This window comes from Danio rerio, chromosome 21 (assembly GCF_049306965.1).
Source record: "Danio rerio strain Tuebingen ecotype United States chromosome 21, GRCz12tu, whole genome shotgun sequence".
NCBI classification, from domain to species: Eukaryota; Metazoa; Chordata; class Actinopteri; order Cypriniformes; family Danionidae; genus Danio; species Danio rerio.
This window is the reverse complement of record NC_133196.1, coordinates 48,067,504-48,091,178: the sequence shown is the minus strand read 5'-3', so window position 1 is coordinate 48,091,178 and position 23,675 is coordinate 48,067,504. Positions and strand designations below refer to the sequence as shown.

The 23,675-nt window shown below is 42.1% G+C and overlaps 2 protein-coding genes across 3 annotated transcripts in view; one reads left to right on the top strand and one right to left on the bottom strand.

Annotated features, from left to right (window-relative positions):
• mpp1 (MAGUK p55 scaffold protein 1) overlaps positions 1 to 8,260 on the top strand; it is a 45,582-nt gene extending 37,322 nt beyond the window's left edge. Inside the window, exons 7-12 of one of the 2 annotated variants that reach the window (NM_214692.2) lie at positions 1,611 to 1,717; positions 3,028 to 3,108; positions 3,222 to 3,302; positions 3,444 to 3,646; positions 5,526 to 5,600; positions 6,169 to 8,260. In NM_214692.2, coding sequence (NP_999857.2) covers positions 1,611 to 1,717; positions 3,028 to 3,108; positions 3,222 to 3,302; positions 3,444 to 3,646; positions 5,526 to 5,600; positions 6,169 to 6,345 — 724 coding nt within the window. In that variant the 3' untranslated portion in view covers positions 6,346 to 8,260. Of the gene's footprint in view, positions 1 to 400; positions 1,485 to 1,610; positions 1,718 to 3,027; positions 3,109 to 3,221; positions 3,303 to 3,443; positions 3,647 to 5,525; positions 5,601 to 6,168 lie in introns of those variants that run through there. The other variant, XR_012396470.1, reaches the window with a different exon arrangement.
• Positions 8,261 to 18,271: 10,011 nt separating this feature from the next.
• LOC110438244 (uncharacterized) lies at positions 18,272 to 20,530 on the bottom strand. Its single transcript, XM_021469229.3, has 3 exons — positions 20,524 to 20,530; positions 20,100 to 20,162; positions 18,272 to 19,967 (listed from the first exon to the last, which is right to left on the bottom strand). Exons 1-3 carry the CDS (start codon positions 20,528 to 20,530, stop codon positions 19,000 to 19,002), a joined length of 1,038 nt encoding a protein of 345 aa, XP_021324904.2. The 3' UTR covers positions 18,272 to 18,999.
• Between the last annotated feature and the right edge of the window lie 3,145 nt (positions 20,531 to 23,675).

Genomic DNA, 23,675 nt, shown 5'->3' with positions numbered 1-23,675 from the left:
TCAGATGACAAATCCACTAGAGGACGCTGTCTATATGTTTGTGAATCTGAAGTACGTTACTTAGGGTGTGTTTTGTTGTACGTTTCAGATGACGAATGCACTAGAGGGCGCTGTCTATATGTTTGTGAATCTGAAGTACGTTACTTAGGGTACGTTTTGTTGTACGTTTCAGATGACAAATCCACTAGAGGACGCTGTCTATATGTTTGTGAATCTGAAGTACGTTACTTAGGGTACGTTTTGTTGTACGTTTCAGATGACAAATTCATTTGAGGGCGCTGTTTTCATGTTTGCAAACCTGAAATACGTTACTTAGGGTACATTTTGTTGCATGTTTTAGATGACGAATCCCTTAGAGGGTGCTGTCTACATTTTTGTGAATCTGAAATACGTTATTTAGGGTACGTTTTCTTGTGCGTTTTAGATGACAAATTCACTAGAGAGCAATGTCTACATTTTACAAATATGAAATACGTTACTTGGGGTGTGTTTTGTTGTAGGTTTCAGATGACAAATCCACTAGTGGACGCTGTCTATATGTTTGTAAATCTGAAGTATGTTACTTAGGGTACGTTTTGTTGTACGTTTCAGATGACAAATCCACTTGAGGGCGCTATTTACATTATGGCGACTAAAATATGTTACTTAGGGTACATTTAGTTGCCAACTTCAGATGAAAAATCCACTAGAGGGGGCTGTCTGCATTTTTGCGACTTTTAAATACATTACTTAGGGTAGTTTTGTTGTTCGTTTTAGATGACAAATCCACTAGAGGGTGCTGTGAAAATATGCGAATTTGAAATACGTTACTTAGGGTGAGTTGAGTTTCATATAAATGTCCCTATTGTACACGTCCAGGGAAAGGCAGAGCTTGTCGTGCAACTCAGCTAGCGAACCACTAAGCTAAACTCTTTCCTAAACCCAACCGATAGTGTTTACAGAAGCAGACGTAAGAGAAATAAACATAGTTTCACCTTGATTTTACATCGTAAAAACGTACTTTATCGGACTCAATCTGAAGCACTCTGTAGGACAACACAGTACAAGGTGAGCTACGAGAAAACTGACCATGCCAAAAAAATGTACAGATATATTGTTGACACAACAGTATTCATTATCAGTATTCGTAATCACAGGCAGCGTTAAGTTGTTTTGTGGGGTTTATTTGCTGTTGTGCTAAGCACTGCATAAAAGCAATCCTTTATTCGTTAACCATGTCTCTAAATATCATTTTTGTGAAAAGGAATAAAAGGTCATCATCATACTGCCCCCTAGTGTTCATTTTACCTACATACTGCAGTGTAGCATGCGTTAAAGCACAAGTGTCAAATCCAGTTCCTGGAGGGCCGCAGCTCTGCACTGTTTAGCGTTACCCCTAATTAAACACAGCTTATTGATTTAATTAAGTCCTTCAGGCATGTTTGAAACAACAGGTAAGTGTGTTAAAGCAGGATTGGAACTAAACTGTGCAGAGCTGCGGCCCTCCAGGAACTAAATTTAACACCTATTTGTAAATGTTGGCTGAAGCTTGTATTTCCAGTGAGCCTGCGTTTTGGTTCTCAGGACAGTTTGAGCAGTGAGTTCAGTAAATGCTTGTGGTGTTTCTGCAGGAGAGTAGCGAGCAAAAGCAAAGCAACACGGGAAGCTGGACAGTCCTGCAGTCCTTTTGGCAAGAAGAAGAAATGCAAAGACAAATACCTCGCCAAACACAGCTCAAGTTAGTGAAGCGCACCTGTATACCATCACACACTGCTTATTTATGCATTTTCATAAAGTTTTATAACATTATACAGTAAAACAAAGTACTCGCACACTGTTTAAACACACATGTGCTGCTTTATTTATAAAAGGATTTGTGTTCACTTCCATGCAAATTCAGGAATGTTACAAGTCTTTTCACAGTCATTAATGTTCTGCTGAAAATGATTTACACTTAACAACAAAACAAACTAATAATGTTTTATTTGTATTCTTGTTAACAAATTGTTTTTTAATGTTATTGTCACCTGCAGTTTAAGCCTAGTGCTATTATTTATTACATTTATAATTTACCAATCACGATAATAATATTTTTGGCTAATTTGAATGTTGTGAATAATATAATATAATATAATATAATAGTAAGACAGTCTGTAAATTTAAACACACACACATATATAAATATATATATATATATATATATATATATATATATATATATATATATATATATATATATATATATATATATATATATATATAGACTCACCGGCCACTTTATTAGGTACAGCTGTCCAACTGCTCGTTAACGCAAATTGTAATCAGCCAATCACATTGCAGCAACTCAATGCATTTAGACATGTAGACATAGTCAAGACATCAGAATAGAGAAGAAAGGGGATTTAAGTGACTTTGAACGTGGCATGGTTGTTGGTGCCAGACGGGCTGGTCCACATATTTCAGAAACTGCTGATCTGCTGGGATTTTCACGCACAACCATCTCTAGGGTTTACAAAGAATGGTCTAGACTGGTTCCAGCTGATAAAAAGGCAACAGTAACTCACAAAGAGCATCTCTGAACACACAACACGTCCAACCTTGAGGCGGATGGGCTACAGCAGCAGAAGACCACACCGGGTGCCGCTCCACAGTCAAATGGGCTCCACAGTCACCAGAGCTCAACCCAATAGAGCAGCTTTGGGATGTGGTGGAACGGGAGATTGGCATCATGGATGTGCAGCCGACAAATCTGCAGCAACTGTGTGATGCTATCATGTCAACATGGAGCAAAATCTCTGTGGAATATTTCCAGTAGCTTGTTAAATATATGCTATGAAGGATTAAGGCAGTTCTGAAGGCAACCTGGTTCTACTAGCAAGGTGTAAGGTGTACCTAATTAAGTGGCCGGTTAGGCTTAATAAATCTAAATATTTTTCTATTATACCTCTGAATAACCACATCATGGCTTAATGTAATAAAAGCCACTATTTAAGTCTACAGATGCCCTTATAGAGCATTAACTGATGAATTTCTCTGTCTTTTCATTAGTCTTTGACCAGCTTGATGTCATATCTTATGAAGAGGTAGTGAGACTTCCAGCGTTCAACAGAAAGACCCTGGTTCTCATCGGTGAGCCATATATTGTGCTATTAATAGTGAAAATAGGAATATAAAATCTATTTGTTATTTCCATTCATCACTATACAGTAGATACTAAAACTGTTTCTTTCTGTTGTGTAAAGGTGCACATGGAGTTGGAAGGAGCCTTATTAAAAACTCACTGCTGAGCAAATATCCTGAGAAGTTTGCTTATCCAGCACCACGTATGTATCCTTCACTTCTGTTTCCCATTCATTCATTTGCTTTCAGCTTAGTCCCTTATTTATCAGGGGTCGCCACAGCGGAATGAACCACCAACTATTCCATCATATGTTTTACACGATCATAATGTTTTTTCTTTGCAGATACAACTAGACCTCAGAAGAAGGACGAGGAGAACGGCAAAGAATATTACTTCATCTCTAACGACGAGATGACTAAAGGCATTGTTGGAAACGAGCTGCTGGAGTACGGCAGCTATCAGGGACACATGTTCGGCACGAAGATCGAAACCATCCACAAGATCCACGAGCAGGGCAAGATCGCAGTGCTGGATGTCGAACCACAGGTAACAGATCTGGAAGATGTCTGTGCACTTTTGGTCACATGTTGACCTTTTTTAATGCCAAACTAAGAATGCTCTACACACTCAAAAATAAAGGTACAAAGGCACATATAAATACCTAAAAGTGCAAATGTGTACCTCATAGTATCTTAAAGGGATAAAAGAGAACTTTAAAGGTGCAAAGGTGTACCCTAGAGGTACTAATGTTCAACTGTACGGTACAAAACTGCACATCTAGGATATGTCTATCTGTATGTCTGTCTATCTGTCTCATACCTGCCAACATTTGTTCCTGAAAGTCTGGGAGATCTGGGGGTGGTTCGGGGGTGAGGTGTCTGAATAACACTGTTAAGAAGCGGGTACTGTGCTGTTAGTAACTGTACTATGGAGTGCGTTTCAGGCGACCGCTGCGATCGGATAATATACCAAAGTTGGTGACCCCGGGGTTTCACAGACTGGGCGAAATTATGTGACTTTTCCAGGAGACATAACAAAACGGGAGGGTTGCGGGAGACTTACCTTTCTGTCTATCTATATGTTTGGTTTGTCTATCTATCTATCTGTCTACCTGTTTGTCTGCCTATCTGTCTATCTATCCATCTGTTTGTCTATCTACCTATCTATCTATCTGCCTGCCTATCTATCTATCTATCTATCTATCTATCTATCTATCTATCTATCTATCTATCTATCTATCTATCTATCTATCTATCTATCTATCTATCTATCTATCTATCTATGTATCCATCCATCCATCCATCCATCCATCCATCCATCCATCCATCCATCCATCCATCCTGGCTCAAAAGTGCAAAAAATGTAATACTAACACATAAGTTTTTCAAACAAGAGGTCTACAGTATGTTTAACAGTTATGCATTTTATATGACACTAATTATTGTCATTTTTTGTCTTGAAAATGCAACGTCAAGTCAATAACTCGTATATATCATCCAACCAGAAAATACAACCTTCTTTGAGGACTAACAAACGTTGTTATCGTAATCTATCAAGTGATAATTTGGAGTCAGAATAATTTTTTTGTTTCTTGTTTAAATATTTCCCAAATTATTACAGAGCAAGGAAATGTTCACAGTATGTCTGATAATATTTTTTCTTCTGGAGAAAGTCTTATTTGTTTTATTTCGGCTAGAATAAAAGCAGTTTTCAATTTTTTAAACACCATTTTAAGGTCAATATTATTAGCCCCTTTATGCTATATTTTTTTCCATTAGTCTACAGAACAAATCATCATTATACAATAACTTGCCTAATTACCCTGACCTGCCTTGTTACCCTAATTAACCTAGTTAAGGCTTTAAATGTCACTTTAAGCTGTATAGAAGTGTCTTGAAGAATATCTAGTCTAATATTATTTACTGTCATCATGGCAAAGATAAAATAAATCAGTTATTAGAAATGAGTTATTAAAACTATTATGTTGAGAAATGTGCTGAAAAAATCTGCTCTTCCTCAAACAGAAATTGGGGGAAAAAATAAACGGGACTAAAAATTCGGACTTTAACTATATATATATATATATATATATATATATATATATATATATATATATATATATATATATATATATATATATATATATATATATATATATATATATATATGTATTGTGGTATTCAGCACTCATTTTAAACTGTCAACAAAAGATGAAAAAATGTTAATTGTCATGATTTAATCATCCTTTAGTTGTTTCAAACCTGTTGAGTTTTTTCTTCTGTTGAACATAATGGACAATATTGTGGAGAATGCTGAAAAAACATTCATTGACTTTCACAGTGTTTTGCTGAAGCATTATGTTTGTTTTAGTTTTTCATTTCTTGCTTTGACAGTCAATTGTCTTTCTGTTTTTCTTCTCCTCCAGACGCTGAAAGTGCTCAGAACGGCAGAGTTTGCTCCTCTTGTGATCTTCATTGCTCCCACTAACACCGGCAATCAGGTCAGAAACAGGTTCATTTAAACCTAATGCAGCTTAAGCCTGGTTTAAACTCCTACATCAAGTGATCGGCGTGACCCACGGGGCATGCGACGTGCGTAGCTGTGCATTTATACTTCTGCGCGCCGTTTCTATTGCTCTGCAATTACACTTGCGAAACGCTAGTTGGCCGTGAGGTGTTAATGTTCCTCTGTGTCGAGTTTCGTCGCTGGTGTTTTGCTTATTCTGAACACTTTCTGAATGTACAAGTGGCTCAAACTCGGTCATTTTGAGGCAGGAACCGGCGGACGTGCAACAACTTTAACTATGAGGTAAACACAAAACAAAACTGTCCATCTGGAGCTCCTTCACGGGAACCCACACTTGTAAACAATCGCTCCATTGGGCTTGCACCGCTCTCGTCCCGCCCACACTGGTCAGCGCTACCAAGCCGACCAATCAGAGCTTGCGCTACTCATCGTTGAGATGTGTCGTTAAATTTTTTGAGAGTTGCGTGTCAGCCTCGTGCCGTAGCACTGAAAACAAACAGGAAGTGCATTTTCATTTTAACCCTGTGTGTTCTGCTTTCCAGTCAGAGGCGGTGCAGAACATCCAGAAAGAGTCAGACAGCCTCCTCGCTGCGCACCGGCACTTTTTCGACGAAATCCTGGTGAACAACGATGTGGACGAGAGTGTGAAGGGAGTGGAGGATGCCATCGAGAGAGCGTCCTCAAGCCCACAGTGGGTGCCCATCTCCTGGGTTTACTGAAACACGCACACACACATACTCACACTCGCCGTCAGGACGGTTTGCACATCAGCGAACAGTTTATAGAATGTCTGCGATTAAAAAAGAAAAGCAATAAGTTTGTTCCTTTTGTTGAATGATTTTGAAACTGCAGTTATATCCGTACCAGGACAGTATATAGCATTAAGCGATGACATTGTTAGCGATGCAAAAAGGACCTCTACTGTGATCCAGTCTGCCCTCTAAAGGCAAAACGCAGAAACTACACATCTGCTCTAAACATTTCAGGTCTCATCCTCAAGTTATGCCCCGTATTTTAGAAAATAAACCACTAATCTCTGGTTTGACTGGTTGTGCACTTCATTTTTTAAGGGACCGTTCACATAAATCATTCACCTATTATTTACCCGTCTTCCAGTTAGTCCAAACCTGTTTGAGTTTCTTCTGTTGAACACAATAGAAGATATACTGAAGAATGCTGGGGGAAATAAACAGCCCTTGACTTGCATTGAGTTTTAAGAGTTACTTGAGCCCGAAGTCAATAAGCAGGGGATCCGAGATCAGGTAGGTCTCGAAAGCTCCCCTTAGAAAAGGAGGAGTTGGGGTGGAAGGGGGGATTCTTCCAAAACGAAGAAAGAGGAGTAGGGAAAAACAATCTATTAACGGTGTTTTCACACCTGCCTTATTTAGTTGGGTTGAATCGCACTAGAGTTCGTTTTCCCTCTTGGTGCAGACCTAACTACAAAAAGAACTGCACCTTTTGGACTAATGCAGCTGCCGTAGGCTGATGCGCTGTGCATTATGGGATGTGGAGAAATAATATTTGTTGACAGCGCTTTACCAAGAGAGAGAGAGAGGGGAAAACATTACCTAATGAATCGTTGGTAATATTTCCGGAAGATGACTATGTTGCAGTTTAGCTAAATTAATTCACGCCTCCTCCTAAAGTGACGTGCGATGCGCCTTGTGCAGTTTATTTATAAACTACTTTCGAGAGGATCACTTATGATCAACACGGCTGGCACCTTATTCGCTCTGTAATCTGCCCTATTAGATAATGACGAACGCATTATAAATAACCTGAGCTTTTCACTCCAGTTATCTTCGTCTTGAAAGCAGGTGAGTTTTCGAGACCTACCTGAGCTCGAACTCCCCTCTCGCCCTTCTATCAGGAGGGAGCCCCTAGCTCGAGGATATTATGAGCTCAGGGCTCTCTACCGGGACAGCATGACAATTACGCTTTATTGGTCATCAGCTAAGTGTGAACTCTTGAACGATGTTTGCGATGCATTAAAACATTGTTTTCCAGCCGCAGCCGCACTTCATTCTCGAAATGTATAGTTTGTCTAAAGTGATGTATACAAACTATATAGTGTACTATGAGCAGGGGTACAATCAGCCAGCAAGTCGTCCCTCCTTAGTCAAAAGCCACATTTTGTCTGCCGGTTTGTTTACTTGCGGGAGTTCATTGGCATTTTCCCGCACGTTAACTCTGACCAGCCGAAAAGCAGTTTAGGAAATACGTTCAACAACATCTGGCCAATGAGTGATGTGGGTTTTGTCACATGACTGCATTTTGGTTCTTTTCATCAGGTTCGGATCAAAGCAATCAGAGTGGTGTGAAAACGACCCAAAGACTTCAGAAAATGCAACAATGCATCATTTATTGCCCTTGGTCCGAACCAAATGAACCGAACCACAGATGGTTCACTACACTTTTGTTTCGGAACGTGTCTCGTTTGCCCAGTTAGCGCGTTTCGATTGGCATATGTGAACAGGGCAATCGCGCTCTGTTCCGCGCCAAAGTAATCGCTCCGAGATCGCTTGAATGAGGTGGTCTCGGCTCGATTGAAACGAACCCTGGAGTGGTTCGATTGCAGTGAGAAAGCGATCCGATCCGAGCGCGGTTATATCACAGTGTTTTATGGATATGTAATAGGCTTACGGCTATATGAAGAGAGTATTATGAGTAGGGCGGGAAGTTTCGCGAGTCTCCGGATGCCCGCAAACGAGTGATGATCTCCCGGTAATCTCGCGTCTCCCTTCCGGTCCTCAAATAGGCATCGTCGCGCACTCTTCTCACCCCTCCCCACCGTGTCTCTCCTCAGACACGTCGCGCGCGCGCACCCTGTCAATCACCACCAAACCACCACCTCTCCTGACAGCTAAGCGGGACGCTGCAAAATAAACCCTGACACTCTGACCAATGTAAGGAGAGTTTACTCGCACGTGACTTGTTTTAGCTCTTTTGGTCCGATTAGAAACTTTGCAGTGTGAAAGCGAACCGCTCCAAGAGCAAAGAGCAACAATGTAACAATTGTAATCTCGGTTTCGGAACAACTGAATCAATTCACAGGTGTGAAAGCAGCCTTATTGTAGGCTTGGATCACTTTGATTGGATCATTACTGATCCATGCTCAGTCATATCAACTGCTCCTCTCGAAATTAGTTTGTGAAACTTCACTTCTTGTTCCTACTACTGATGTCAAGGGCTGCTTTTTCCCCAACGTTCTTTGAAAGATTCAACAAGAAAGCCAATAAGGTTTAGAACCACTTGAGCTGAGTAAATATTATTAATTTTATGTGAACTGTTCCTTCAAGGCGTTTGCGTAGTTACTGCTCTTTGTTTTGCAGGGCGGCATCATTAATTCCCTGCTGTTTCAGTGTTTGTGAGCCATGTTTCATGTAGGGTTGGGTCGATAGACGATGCCATCATCCATCGCCGATGGCTAATAGACATTCTCCGCCCCGGCCCCGTCACAGCAGCAACCCGCTCAGGCCCCGTTTACACTTCTATGTCTTAGTTTTAAAATGGTGGTTAGGAATGAAAATGATCCACGCTGGAGTTTACCATTTCTGAACAGATCTCCGTCCACACTATACTGCTGAAAACGCACGTCGTGTGACCACACAACACACACACTGTCATGTCAAATCACTTTTATTGTCACATCATCAGCAGCACGTGTGCTATGAGTGAAAAGCTTAGGTGCTGGCTCCAGACAGTGCAAAATACAGTGCAAATACAACGACTATGTGAAATTGACAGGAATCAGATGCAGCATACGCGCGCATCTGAGCTCCTGCAGGCTTGAGCACAAAACCCCAGAGAACAGTGCACGTCACACAGTTAATCAAGGATGTACCGCTGGATGGCGTCTCACTATAGTTGTTAACTCTTGTCTCTATCTAACGACTCTTCGGTCTTCTGAATCTATCAGGTAACGTGTCACAGCGTCAGTACAGTGCTTCAGTCTTTCACTTTCACACTTGTACTTAGTCATTTTAGTGTAAACCACAGACACTGTTGGTTGGTTCCTGTTGGTTTTACACCATTTCTACCAATTAGGTTTGTAGACGCCCTTACGCCCCATTTACACAGGGCTTCAGCGTCAACGCTTGACTGGAGGCGTGTCTGAAGTTGGGGCTGAAACGATCATCATAGAAGCGTCAGCCAATGAAATTCAGTCAGCAATAGGCCACTGTCTTGCTGGTGTATTTGCATACAGCGATCTGATTGGCTGACGCTTCCGTTGGCGCTTGAAAAGTTGAGCTGGTCCCAACTTCTGCAGTGAGCAACACCTCTGAAGTGGCGCCGACGCATCCACAATGCATTTCAGCAGCGCCTGACGTCACCCATTCAAAGTGAATGGGAAGCGTTGACGCTGACGCCTCGAGTGAATGGGGCGTAATACTGACACAGGTCACTGCCTATTCATACCAGAGTCCTGTGGGAAAGGTGATTGACAGGTGGTCATTTGTGTGTAACTTATCTTTATTTATTTATGGTTTGGTTATGGGTAAAACAAAGAGCATGCGGGTCAGCTAGTTGAAACAGTAGGCTACACATAATTAATTCGTTATGAATTAATTAATTATTCATAAATCATTAATTCACTACAATGACGATGCCATTGTTTTTTGCAATGTTTCACATTAGACATCGTACGATGCCAAATTGGTCAACATCGCCCAACCCTAATGCCATGGTGTTGTTCTGAAATATAAACAAAAGACGTGTTAAAAACACGGGGAAATCATATCAGCGTGTATTTGAAAGCAAGTTTGTCTTGAAATGTCTGTCTTATGATGATGTCTGAATTTACCTCAAGTCATAATGTAAGGCACTTTTGAAAGAACTCAATAAATGTCTCTCTACACTCCAGCTTGGACTCTTCCTGTAAACGAGGTAATAATAGTTTTGGATTTTTTTATTAGTTTGTTTTTATTTCGTTTTGTCTTGTTTTTAAATTCAGCTCTTTTTAAATTAGCTTTAGAGGCAGAATTACTAGTTTTTGTATTAGTTTCAATATTATGAAATTAGTTTAGTTTTTGTTAGTTTCAGTAGTAGTTTTTTTCTTTTTCTAAAAGCGATGCTCTATTTAGTGTCTACTCATTCATTCCAATTGAAAACAAATGAAGCTCGATTCAGTTTATTTCAGTTCTGTTTATTACAAATGTCACTGTTGAAGGATGATACATTGAAGATCAGTTCTGCCGACCCCAAACAAACAAGCCAGAGGTGACTACGGCAGGTAACCAAAACTCCACAATGAGCATCAGTTGTGGAGCAGGTGCAGGTTCAAGGATGTTCTGATTATCTGATTCAGAGATTCGTCTGTCACTGGGGTCTCTGCAGGAATCAGTCTTGTGCTCTCAATGCCCGCGATAACCATCTGCTCTGGATACAGGCCGGATCCAAGATTATGTTGGCCTCGGGATAAGGAAAAACAGACTAACATCAGCGTAGATGCCATTCAAATTACAAAAGAGATGTGTGTTAAATCTAGATAGTTACTTATTATGCTTACAGGGCGACCACCTAATAATGCATAACACCAATCTAACCGAGAGGTCATCAAAGCATGAATAATGACATTCATACCATTGTCATAGTTTGGCAATTCCTTAACAACCAATTCTGCAGATGCTTGAGATGTGGCCTTCTGATTTATATATTACACATATATAGAGTATTTAAAAAAAAAAATTAGGCTGTCGCCTGTTTATGGAGGCCCACCACCACCCCATCTCCTCCAGTTTATTTGTTTCAAGGTTTTCATGTATTATTACATTTTTTTCAATATATATACACAATATATACAGTTCTTTTCTCAGCATGTCATCCTGAAGCCCGGGAGGAAGGAGGCACACCATGTTGGCAAGTCAGAGAAACCATTACCTGCCATCTGGAGACGGAGGAGTAAAAGAAACATACTCGACCACCGTCTGCCACAGAATGGAAGGGCGACTGTCATCTGAGAGGGCACAAGGGAGTCACCACCGTTCAAGCAAGTCTTAAGTCCTGTCCACCATGATGGGGACAAGCAGGAAGACCAAGGGTACGAGCTCTTGCTGCCACCTATGTGGTAGAGAAGCCATTACCCTCCATATGGAGACGGGGGAATACCATCCACCAATTAAGTGCTCTGGCCAGGCACCGTGAGTGAGGAGCACTGGAAGAGCTTGCCATGGGGATGGGTATACTCGACCACCGTCTGCAACAGTATGGAAGGGCGGCTGACATCTGTGAGGGAGAAGAGCCCGGTGAGCAAGAGAACAGTGGCACGACTTCTTCCTCTTCTCAGTTGTATGGTAAAGTTTTGGTTAATCATTGAAGGTGGTCCTTCCTCCACCGGGAAATACTTGTCAGACAGTGAGACGTATATGTGGCAGTGTCCATCTCAGAGACTGTGTTGGTGTTTTCAGCGTGAAAGGTAATGTCACTGTAGACGGTGTCAATCTGAAAGACACTGTCGCATTGCGGGGCGATGTCATCTCAGATACCGCATCAGTCCCATAAATCTGAGAGGTGGTCCTGATCTGAGGAGGGGCAGTCCTTGTCTTAGAAAGGGCACTGCTGGTGTCAGAAAGGGTACTGATGGTCTTAGAAAGGGCACTGCTGGTCTTAAGGGCACTGCTGGTCTTAGAGGCACAACTGGTCTTAGGGGAGGCAGTCCTGGTCTCAGGAAAGGCAATCCTGGACTCAGAAGGGGCACTGCTGGTCTTAGGGGTCGTCCTAGTCCCAGAAGAATCACTGCTGGTCTCAGAAGAGGTAGTCCTGGACTCAGTAGGGGCACTGTTGGTTTCAATAGGGGCAGTCCTGGTCTCAGGGGCAGTGCTGGTCTCAGGGGCAGTGCTGGTCTCTGGGGCTGTATCAGGGGTACCAGAAACCTCAGAGACAGTTGTAGCCTTAATGGTAGTGGCAACCTCAAATATAATGCTGTTGTCACTCTCAGTAGCTGTCTCTGAGGTGATGTCAATAGTGGTCTCATTGACAGCGAGATTCTCAGTAACTGACTGAGAGGTAATCTCACGCTGTGAGACAGTGACAGCCTAAGGGGCAGTGGTGGTTCCAGAGGTGGTGCTGGTCTCACTTTCAGTGGTGTTCTCAGTGACTTCTTCAGAGTTAAACTCACTCTCTGGGGCACTTCCAGTCTGTTGTGCCGTAGTGGTTTCGGGAGCAGTATTGGTCTCAGTGACATTGGTGTTATCGGCAGTGTCAATGGAAGATTTAATCTCAGAGACAGTTGTAGACGCATTGAGGTTGGCATTCTCAAATGCAAAATCATCGTTATTCTCAGCAACTGTCTCTGAGGTAATCCCAGTCTCTGAGATGCTGGCTGGCTGAGGGTCAGTGGTGGTTTCAGATGAGGTCCTGGCCTCATTGACACCATTATTCTCAGTGACTGTCTCAGAGGAAAGCTCACTTTATGATGCAGAGCCAGTCTGGTGGGCACTGGAGGATTCAGAGGCAGTGAAATTCCCAGGAGTGCAAGTAACCTCAGAATCGGTTGTAGACTCACTGGTACTGGCAACCTCATATGTAACATCTGTGTAACCATGACTGAGTGTTTCACATATTCTCTCCTCCTCTGAAACAGTGTCCTTCCACGGTGTATTGGTGATGTTGCATCATGTGCTGATTTTGCTATCATTAATAGTGTTATGACCTAAACCGGTCACCACAAATAAGGAGAAGTCGAGTACAATTGCGGTACAAAAATATATTTATTTACTATTATCAAAGGTCATGTTGCTAGCCCATCAGGTCCAAAACCGATCCCAGCCGAAAGGTAAGTGACCAGATTCCACGTGCAGCCTCTCCTCGTCTGAAACGAACACGCTATTTATAGCAGAGCAACTCAATCACAAACCGGTGTTCTCAATCCCAGCGCAATCAGCTGGACCTGCAACACACACACACACACAGATGCACAGACCGACACCCACACCCCAGCCACAAACGACCACAAGGGGTCGTCACACCTTCCTCCCCAAAAAAAATTAATTAAAAAAAAAAAAAAAAAACTTATACACAATCAACAAATAAGAAACAGGACACAAATCGACATATCTCTATCACTTCAAGAGACCGGTGCACGAGAAAGGGCGTCCGCCAAAATATTTTCCTTCCCCTTGATGTGGTGAATCTCCAAATTGTACGGCTGTAAAAATAAAGACCATCGCATTAAACGTTGGTTAGGATTTTGTAAAGTTGTCAAAAACGTCAAAGGGTTGTGGTCACAATAGATAACCACCGGCAATCCACCCCCCCCAACATAGACATCAAAATGCTGGAGTGCCCAAACCAATGCCAAGGCTTCCTTTTCGATTACAGAATAATTAATCTGATAAGGCAGAAATTTTTTGGAACGCATCAATTCTCGCTTGGTACGGGGTGGGGGATATCTGTCAATTGCCTCAATTTTAGCACTCACGGGACGCACAACTCCATGACCAACAACCTTACCCAAATAGGTTACCGTGGCCCTAGCGAACTCACACTTCGCTAGGTTTACAGTAAGCCCTGCTTCCTTCAGACGCTCAAATAGCTGCCTAATTCGCCGTAGATGTTCCTCCCAAGAATCGCTATATACAATCAAATCATCCAAGTAAACTGCACAACCTTCCAAATCAGTTATCACACGATTCATTAGCCTCTGAAATGTGGCCGGTGCATTTCGCAATCCGAAACTCATCACATTATAAGAATATGCCCCATCAGGTGTAATAAACGCAGAGACTTCACGGGCGCGCGGACTCAGCGGAATCTGCCAATAACCCTTCAATAAATCAAATTTACTGAGGTATCTGGCAGCACCCACTTTGTCCACACAATCTTCGATACGGGGAAGGGGAAAAGAATCAGGTTTTGTGATTGCATTTAATTTTCTATAATCGGTACAAAATCTCAAGGTACCATCTTTCTTTTTTACTAGCAAGCAAGGAGATGACCAACTAGAAGAAGATGGAACAGCCAAATTATTCTCCAACAGATACTTAACCTCCGATTCCAATTGCTTCCTTTTTTCCCACGGCACTCTATAGAATCGCTGACGCACTGGAAGGGAATCCCCCACATCAATATCGTGTTGTACAACATGCGTCTGATTAGGAACATCTGAAAAAAGGCATACATAATCCTCAATCAATCTGACCAACTCTAAACGTCTCTCAGTAGGAAGATGTTGCAAAAAGGCTGGTAAGTCACTCAGAATTTCTGAATTACTCAATCGAGGACACATAATGCTGTCATCTGGCTCCATTGTCTTTTCATAATCCAAAAATAATTCATCAGATGTCGCAGGATGAACGGACAATACAGGGGATACCTGACAACAAACTGAGCCTGAACGGCCATAAAAAGGTTTAAGTAAGTTAACATGACATACTTGAGTTTTTGTCCTTCTTTCTGGTGTCGCAATAACATAATTTTCATCCGACTCTTTACGGTGAATCACATACGGGCCAGCAAATCTAGCTTTAAATGGAGAAGTAGTCACCGGCAATAACGCCATTACCTGATCCCCGACACTAAAAGATCGGTGCTCAGTTCTACGATCGTACGCATGCTTCATTTTTAATTGTGCCTGCATTAAGTTTGCTTTAGCCAACTTAACAGCCTCAAAGAGTCGTCTTTTAAACCCGTTTACATACTCCGTTAATTTTTTCGGTGGCTCAAGAGAAATCCAATCATCCCGTAACGCAGCTAGTACCCCACGGACATTATGACCGAAAACCAGTTCATTTGGGCTATAACCAGTACTTTCATGGGTTACCTCTCTGGCAGCTAACATAAGCCAAGGTAACCCCTCCTCCCAGTCACGATCCAGTTCTGTACAATAAGCACGTAACAGGGATTTAATAGTCTGGTGGAAGCATTCAATCGCGCCCTGACTCTGCGGATGATACGCCGTAGATATATTATGCTTAACATTAAGCTGTCGCAAAACTTCCTCAAACACTCCCGAAGTAAAATTAGTACCCCGATCTGACTGTATGATTTTAGGTATCCCAAAGACTGACATAAATTGGGAGAGCGCCTTAAGAACAGACTTCGCTGTAATTGATCGCAGTGGAAAAGCTGCCGGGTACCGTGTAACCTGACACATAACAGTCAGCAAATACTCACTACCAGACCTTGATCGACTCAAAGGACCCACACAGTCCACTATTAAATGACTGAATGGTTCAGACACCGCAGGGATAGGACGTAACGGAACAGGTTTTGGATTCTGATTTGGTTTACCTATTAGCTGGCAAACAGGACAAGTTTTAATATAGCTCGACACATCGCGTTTTAGTCGAGGCCAAAAAAAATTCCGCATTAAACGATCATACGTCTTCCTCACGCCCAAATGCCCAGACTGATCATCATGAGCGAGCTTTAACACCATCGATCTTAAAGGGGTTGGAATTACTACCTGTACGTATGGCGTCCCTATAGAGGCTTTAGCTTGTGGAGTCCATTTTCTTATCAAAACCCCTTCACACATGAAATACTCCTGGGCTGCATTAGCATCGGAGAGCACCTGTGAAAACAATTCATTCAACGTCAGATCTGCTTTTTGCTGCTTAATCAATTCATCCTGCGATACAGAAAGCAACGACGCTGGCCAAGAAACACCCCCATCTATTTGAAATGGTACCTCATTTTTCATAATACTCATCCGACTTGCTGAGCGCGTGACTGCACAAGCAGGAAAAACATCATGATAATCCAATCCACTATCCCGGTCTGCAACGGATATGGGTTTTGACGTTACAATTAATGGTGGTGCTGACTCACCCCAAACTCGTCCACCAGCCAAATTATTCCCAAGAATGACAGAAACTCCTTCCACTGGAAGGGCAGGTCTCAGCCCTAGTTCCACATCACCATGAATCAATTTAGACTGCAACGTAACCCTATGCAGTGGCACCGACATCCTAGTTAACTCAATTCCACAGATCAACATTGACTTGCCCGTAAATGATTCTTTTGAGAAAGGTAATACGGACTCCAAAATGAAAGAAGCAGATGCCCCTGTGTCCCGCAGAATTTTCACCGGCACACGCTCGCCTTCTGGAAGAGACACAAAACCATCAGAAACAAAAGGTGAAAAGTTACACTCAGAAAAGGAACTCTCCCGCATTTCGTTACTACATGGTATGAAGGAGGACTCAGATTCAACAGATCTAGCCACCGGTGCGGCTAAGAATGTAGGTTTTGGCTGGATGTAACGGCCCCGACCTTTCATCTGTAACGCAGGACACTCTTTCTTCCAATGCCCATGACCTAAACAATAATTACAGATTAAAACTGGATCGTTTTTACCAGCAATTTTCGTGTTTCCATAACGCGTGACTGTCGGTAACTCTGGACGCTGCACAAATGTAGGTTTCTCTTTAAGACAACCCACATCACTCCCCACTCTATGAATTAAATCATACTCGTCTGCTAATGCTGCTGCCTCTGCTATTGACAAAACATTACGTTCTGCAATAAATATAGCAATTTGATTTGGCAGTATGTTCTTAAACTGCTCCAAAACAACCAATTCCACCAGATCCTTAAACAATTTGACAGAGGCAGAATTACACCAGCGTGTAAAACACAATTGCAGTTCACGTGCTACTTCTACATATGACTGGGTAAACTTCTTTCTTAAACCACGGAATTTTTGGCGATACGCTTCTGGAACCAATTTGTATGCCTTCAAAACGGCCTTTTTAACTTTATCATAATTTTGACTATCGGCCAAACTCAAAGCAGAATAAGCTTTCTGTGCTTTACCCGTCAAAACACACCGTAACATTAACGATCGTTCGGCCTCCGGCCAACTCTGATTGTCCGCAACTCGTTCAAATAACAAAAAAAATGTATCCACATCTTCTTCATTAAACAAAGGCATTAATCGCAAGTTTGCTGCTACATTAAAATTAACAGAAGGTAGCCCCCCCTCTGCTCCTTCACCTAAATCATCATCGTTTAATCTCACTTTTCCATCCTTCATTAGATCCAAACGTTGCTGTTGAAGATCTAATTTTCTATTTTCCAAAGATTGTTGTGCCAAAATAGTTTCCTGTTCTAATTTTCGTTTCTCAATTTCCATTTTAAACTCCAATTTTCGCTGTTCTAACTGGAGAAGTACCAACTCTTTCTGTTGTTCAAAGGTAAAGGTAGTAGAGGGATACCTCGTAACCGAAACCCCTACTTCTGAAGACATAATCCCTTTCTCTATAAAAGCCATCTTTAAAACTGCCCTAACATTTTCTTTCAGTTTTTTATCATTTGTCGTAAGGACAATACCATAGTGGGCTGCAATCTCGATCAATTGGTCTTTTGTTAACAAATTAAATATTTGCTCAGAAGGATTCTCAATAAACTCACCTACTTCAATTGACGTCATAATCAGGAACAGAAGGGGCACAACGAAAGAGAAAGAAAAAACAATCTATATATGTCTATATACATATACATACATACATACATATATATATACACACACATATACAAAATAAAAGAAAAAGAATAATCAATAAACCCCTTAAGTAATTTACCTCCTTGCCACACCCACTGGAGACAACAAATATATTTGCGCCCTGTATATTAATTTCGCAACCTATAACTATACATAAATCTAACTAAGTAGACCCTAGTCTTCAAGCATACAGTGGTGGGTTTTTATGCACCAAATACCGCAGGCTGAGAACAACAACCAATTATATTGGCGATTCTCTCACACCTCGGCGTGCTCCCGAGACATAGCTCTAACCACCGATCTGCTCAAAAATAACAAACTAAAAAAAAAAAATTGACATGTCCCAAGAGACATATCACTTAATCCTAACAACGAAATTAATTCACAGGGCTATTTGAAATGTCAACCAGCTGTGCATGGAATTACACAAAATAAGTCTATTCTTTCAATACAATTGCACTCGATTCTCCCAATAATAAATCAAATTTCAGTTTTATCATCATAACCAATTAACCAAAACAAATTTAACAAAATCCAAAACAATAACAAAAATTATACAAACAATACCAAATTTAACCAGTCTAAGAAAAATGTTTTAGACGAGCCATTTGTTATGACCTAAACCGGTCACCACAAATAAGGAGAAGTCGAGTACAATTGCGGTACAAAAATATATTTATTTACTATTATCAAAGGTCATGTTGCTAGCCCATCAGGTCCAAAACCGATCCCAGCCGAAAGGTAAGTGACCAGATTCCACGTGCAGCCTCTCCTCGTCTGAAACGAACACGCTATTTATAGCAGAGCAACTCAATCACAAACCGGTGTTCTCAATCCCAGCGCAATCAGCTGGACCTGCAACACACACACACACACAGATGCACAGACCGACACCCACACCCCAGCCACAAACGACCACAAGGGGTCGTCACAATAGTCTCTCTTCAGATAACAAATCAACGGTATTTACTATGTCCAAAATATTGTCGACTTCATAACCGTTGTTGGTGGCATCTTGGTCAGTGGCTGTCTCAATGACTGTCTGAAAGGTAACATCGCTGTCTGAGAGAGTGTCAGTCTGAGATTCACTGGTAGTTTCATCGATGGTGCTGCTCTCATTGGCGGTGGATTCCTCAGTGACTGCGACAGAAGTATCGTCAGTCTCTGAGACTGTGCCAGTTTGAGAGGCAGTGGTGTCTTCAGATGTGGTGCTGCTCTCTCCAGCAGTGGTTTCCTCAGTGACAGTCTCAGAGGGAGCATTGGTCTCTGAGTCAGTGCCAGTCTGAGAAGCACTGTGGGGTTCACCGGTGGTTCTGCTCTCACTGGCAGTCGATTCCTCAGTGACTGTGACAGAAGTATCTTCAGTCTTTGAGGAAGAGGCAGTTTGAGAGGCAGTGTTGGCTTCACCGGTGGTTCTGCTCTCACTAGCAGTCGATTCCTCAGTGACTGTGACACAAGTATCTTCAGTCTCTGAAGAAGAGGCAGAGCTGGTTGTTGTTTCCTCAGTCACAGTCTCAGACATGTCGGTCTCTGACACAGAGCCAGTCTGAGAATCTTTGGTAGTTTCACCGGTGTTGCTGCTCTCAACGGCAGTCGATTCCTCCGATACTGTGACACAAGTATCTTTAGTCTCTGAGGAAGAGCCAGTTTGAGTGGCAGTGTTGGCTTCACCGGTGGTGCTGCTCTCAACGGCAGTCGATTCCTCAGAAGAATCATCAGTCTTTGAAGAAGAGCCAGTTTGAGAGGCAGGGGTTGGTTCCGGGGTGATGCTGACTTCAACAGCAATGGTTTCCTCAGTGGCAGTCTCAGAGGGAACATTGATCTCTGAAACTGTGCCAGTCTGAGGGCCAGTGGAAATATCAGCAGGAGTTGGAGTCTGTGAGGCGGTGTCAGGCACTGTGGAAAAAAAAGAAAAGGGCAGAAACCGTATAAGTATATATTTATATCAGTATCATGCTTACTCTTGTTAAATGTCAATATCTATTAATAATCAGTAGATCATAAAGCAGAAATTGAAGTATTTCATACCTTTGACAGCCGGGCTAGCCCTGAAGAGAGCATCTTCCTCCTCATCAAGAATGACCGCAAGCCCTAGAAAAGCAAGAAAGAAAGACAATCATTATTGGTTTAACAGGGTCTCTGCCAATATCATAATATCAAATTTAAGACCTTTTAAGACCTTTTTAGGACCATTAAGTATTACATTTAATATCTATATTGCAATATCAAAAACACACCTAAAATGAAACATGAAGATTTATGTGTGAATTGTTGAATCATTCATTGAAAATAAATATGATCTGTTGTACAAGATGTTACATTTTCTCCTAGTGTGATCCAAACCGTGAGATTTGTCATCCGTTACACCACTACTTAGTATTATACTACTCAAAATACACTCAAAATACAGCAGGTTCCTGTTGGCGTACACAGGTGTTCATTCATCACAAACCATTCATGTTGCCTCCATTTGCCAGGTGAGTGAAATTATATACTTATATACCCTCTCTCTAAATGTATTTGTTTTATTTAAGAGCATTTATCATTTATATTTTTCTTTAGACCATTTACAATCACATGATGGATCATTTACAGCAATGGTTCTCATAGTGGGGGTCCCTGAGGGGTCACTAGACAATGACAATAAATCTATTCATTTTTAATAAACCATAAAAATTACTATATTTTATCCTTAACCTACTGAAAATAAAATAAAAGTTTATAGTTACTATATACTACTGTTTATAATTTCTATAGTAGCTAATTTAAGTGATTTTACTGAAATCCCATTCAAAAAACCCATTGACTTTAGGACGAGGGAACCGGAACTGCTAAAATGCTAACTCGCTTCCGGGTTTTTGCTACCGGGACAGCATGCCAATTACGCTTTATTGGTCATTAGCTAAGTGTGAACTCTTGAACGATGTTTGCGATGCATTAAAACATTGTTTTCCAGCCGCAGCCACACTTCATTCTCGAAATGTATAGTTTGTCTAAAGTGATGTATACAAACTATTTAGTGTACTATGAGCAGGGGTACAATCAGCCAGCAAGTCGTCCCTCCTTAGTCAAAAGCCACATTTTGTCTGCCGGTTTGTTTACTTGCGGGAGTTCACTGGCATTTTCCCGCACGTTAACTCTGACCAGTCGAAAAGCAGTTTAGGAAATACGTTCAACAACATCTGGCCAATGAGTGATGTGGGTTTTGTCACATGACTGCATTTTGGTTCTTTTCATCAGGTTCGGATCAAAGCAATCAGAGTGGTGTGAAAACGACCCAAAGACTTCAGAAAATGCAACAATGCATCATTTATTGCCCTTGGTCCGAACCAAATGAACCGAACCACAGATGTGAAAGCACCCTTAGGGTGCTTTCACACCTACACTTTTGTTTGGGAACGTGTCTCGTTTGCCCAGTTAGCGCGGTTCGATTGGCATATGTGAACAGGGCAATCGCGCTCTTTTCCGCGCCTAAGTAATCGCTCCGAGATCGCTTGAATGAGGTGGTCTCGGCTCGATTGAAACGAACCCTGGAACGGTTCGATTGCAGTGAGAAAGCGGTCCGATCCGAGCGCGGTTATAACACAGTGTTTTATGGATATGTAATAGGCTTACGGCTATATGAAGAGAGTATTATGAGTAGGGCGGGAAGTTTCGCGAGTCTCCGGATGCCCGCAAACGAGTGATGATCTCCCGGTAATCTCGCGTCTCCCTCCCGGTCCTCAAATAGGCATCGTCGCGCACTCTTCTCACCCCTCCCCACCGTGTCTCTCCTCAGACATGTCGCGCGCGCGCACCCTGTCAATCACCACAAAACCACCACCTCTCCTGACAGCTGAGCGGGACGCTGCAAAATAAACCCTGACACTCTGACCAATGTAAGGAGAGTTTACTCGCACGTGACTTGTTTTAGCTCTTTTGGTCCGATTAGAAACTTTGCAGTGTGAAAGCGAACCGCTCCAAGAGCATAAAGCAACAATGTAACAATTTTAATCTCTGTTTCGGAACAACTGAATCAATTCACAGGTGTGAAAGCAGCCTTAATGTAGGCTTGGATCACTTTGATTGGATCATTACTGATCCGTGCTCAGTCATATCAACTGCTCCTCTCGAAATTAGTTTGTGAAACTTCACTTCTTGTTCCTACTACTGATGTCAAGGGCTGCTTTTTTCCCCAACGTTCTTTGAAAGATTCAACAAGAAAGCCAATAAGGTTTAGAACCACTTGAGCTGAGTAAATATTAAGTAAATATTATAAATTTTATGTGAACTGTTCCTTCAAGGCGTTTGCGTAGTTACTGCTCTTTGTTTTGCAGGGCGGCATCATTAATTCCCTGCTGTTTCAGTGTTTGTGAGCCATGTTTCATGTAGGGTTGGGTCGATAGACAATGCCATCATCCATCGCCGATGGCTAATAGACATTCTCGGCCCCGGCCCCGTCACAGCAGCAACCCGCTCAGGCCCCGTTTACACTTCTATGTCTTAGTTTTAAAATGGCGGTTTGGAATGAAAATGATCCACGCTGGAGATTCACCTACCATTTGTGAACAGATCTCCGTCCACACTATACTGCTGAAAACGCACGTCATGTGACCACACAACACACACACTGTCATGTCAAATCACTTTTATTGTCACATCATCAGCAGCACGTGTGCTATGAGTGAAAAGCTTAGGTGCTGGCTCCAGACAGTGCAAAATACAGTGCAAATACAACGACTATGTAAAATTGACAGGAATCAGATGCAGCATATGCGCGCATCTGAGCTCCTGCAGGCTTGAGCACAAAACCCCAGAGAACAGTGCACGTCAGGCAGTTAATCAAGGATGTAGCGCTGGATGGCGTCTCACTATAGTTGTTAACTCTTGTCTCTATCTAACGACTCTTCGGTCTTCTGAATCTATCAGGTAACGTGTCACAGCGTCAGTACAGTGCTTCAGTCTTTCACTTTCACACTTGTACTTAGTCATTTTAGTGTAAACCAGACACTGTTGGTTGGTTCCTGTTGGTTTTACACCATTTTTACCAATTAGGTTTGTAGACGCCCTTACGCCCCATTCACACGGGGCTTCAGCGTCAACGCTTGACTGGAGGCGTGTCTGAAGTTGGGGCTGAAGCGATCATCATTGAAGCGTCAGCCAATGAAATTCAGTAAGCAATAGGCCACTGTCTTGCTGGTGTATTTGCATACAGAGATCTGATTGGCTGACGCTTCTGTTGGCGCTTGAAAAGTTGAGCTGGTCCCAACTTCTGCAGTGAGCAACACCTCTGAAGTGGCGCCGACGCATCCACAATGCATTTCGGCAGCACCTGACGTCACCCATTCAAAGTAAATGGGAAGCATTGACGCTGACGCCTCGAATGAATGGGGCGTAATACTGACACAGGTCACTGCCTATTCATACCAGAATCTTGTGGGAAAGGTGATTGACAGGTGGTCATTTGTGTGTAACTTATCTTTATTTATTTATGGTTTGGTTATGGGTAAAGAGCATGCGGGTCAGCTAGTTGAAACAGTAGGCTACACATAATTAATTCGTTATGAATTAATTAATTATTCATAAATCATTAACTCACTACAATGACGATGGCATTGTTCTTCG

Coding starts and splice junctions, on each gene's coding strand:
- LOC110438244 (XM_021469229.3), bottom strand. Junction 19,968..20,099: donor GGCTAGCCCGGCTGTCAAAG/GTATGAAATACT, acceptor TTTTTTCCACAG/TGCCTGACACCGCCTCACAG.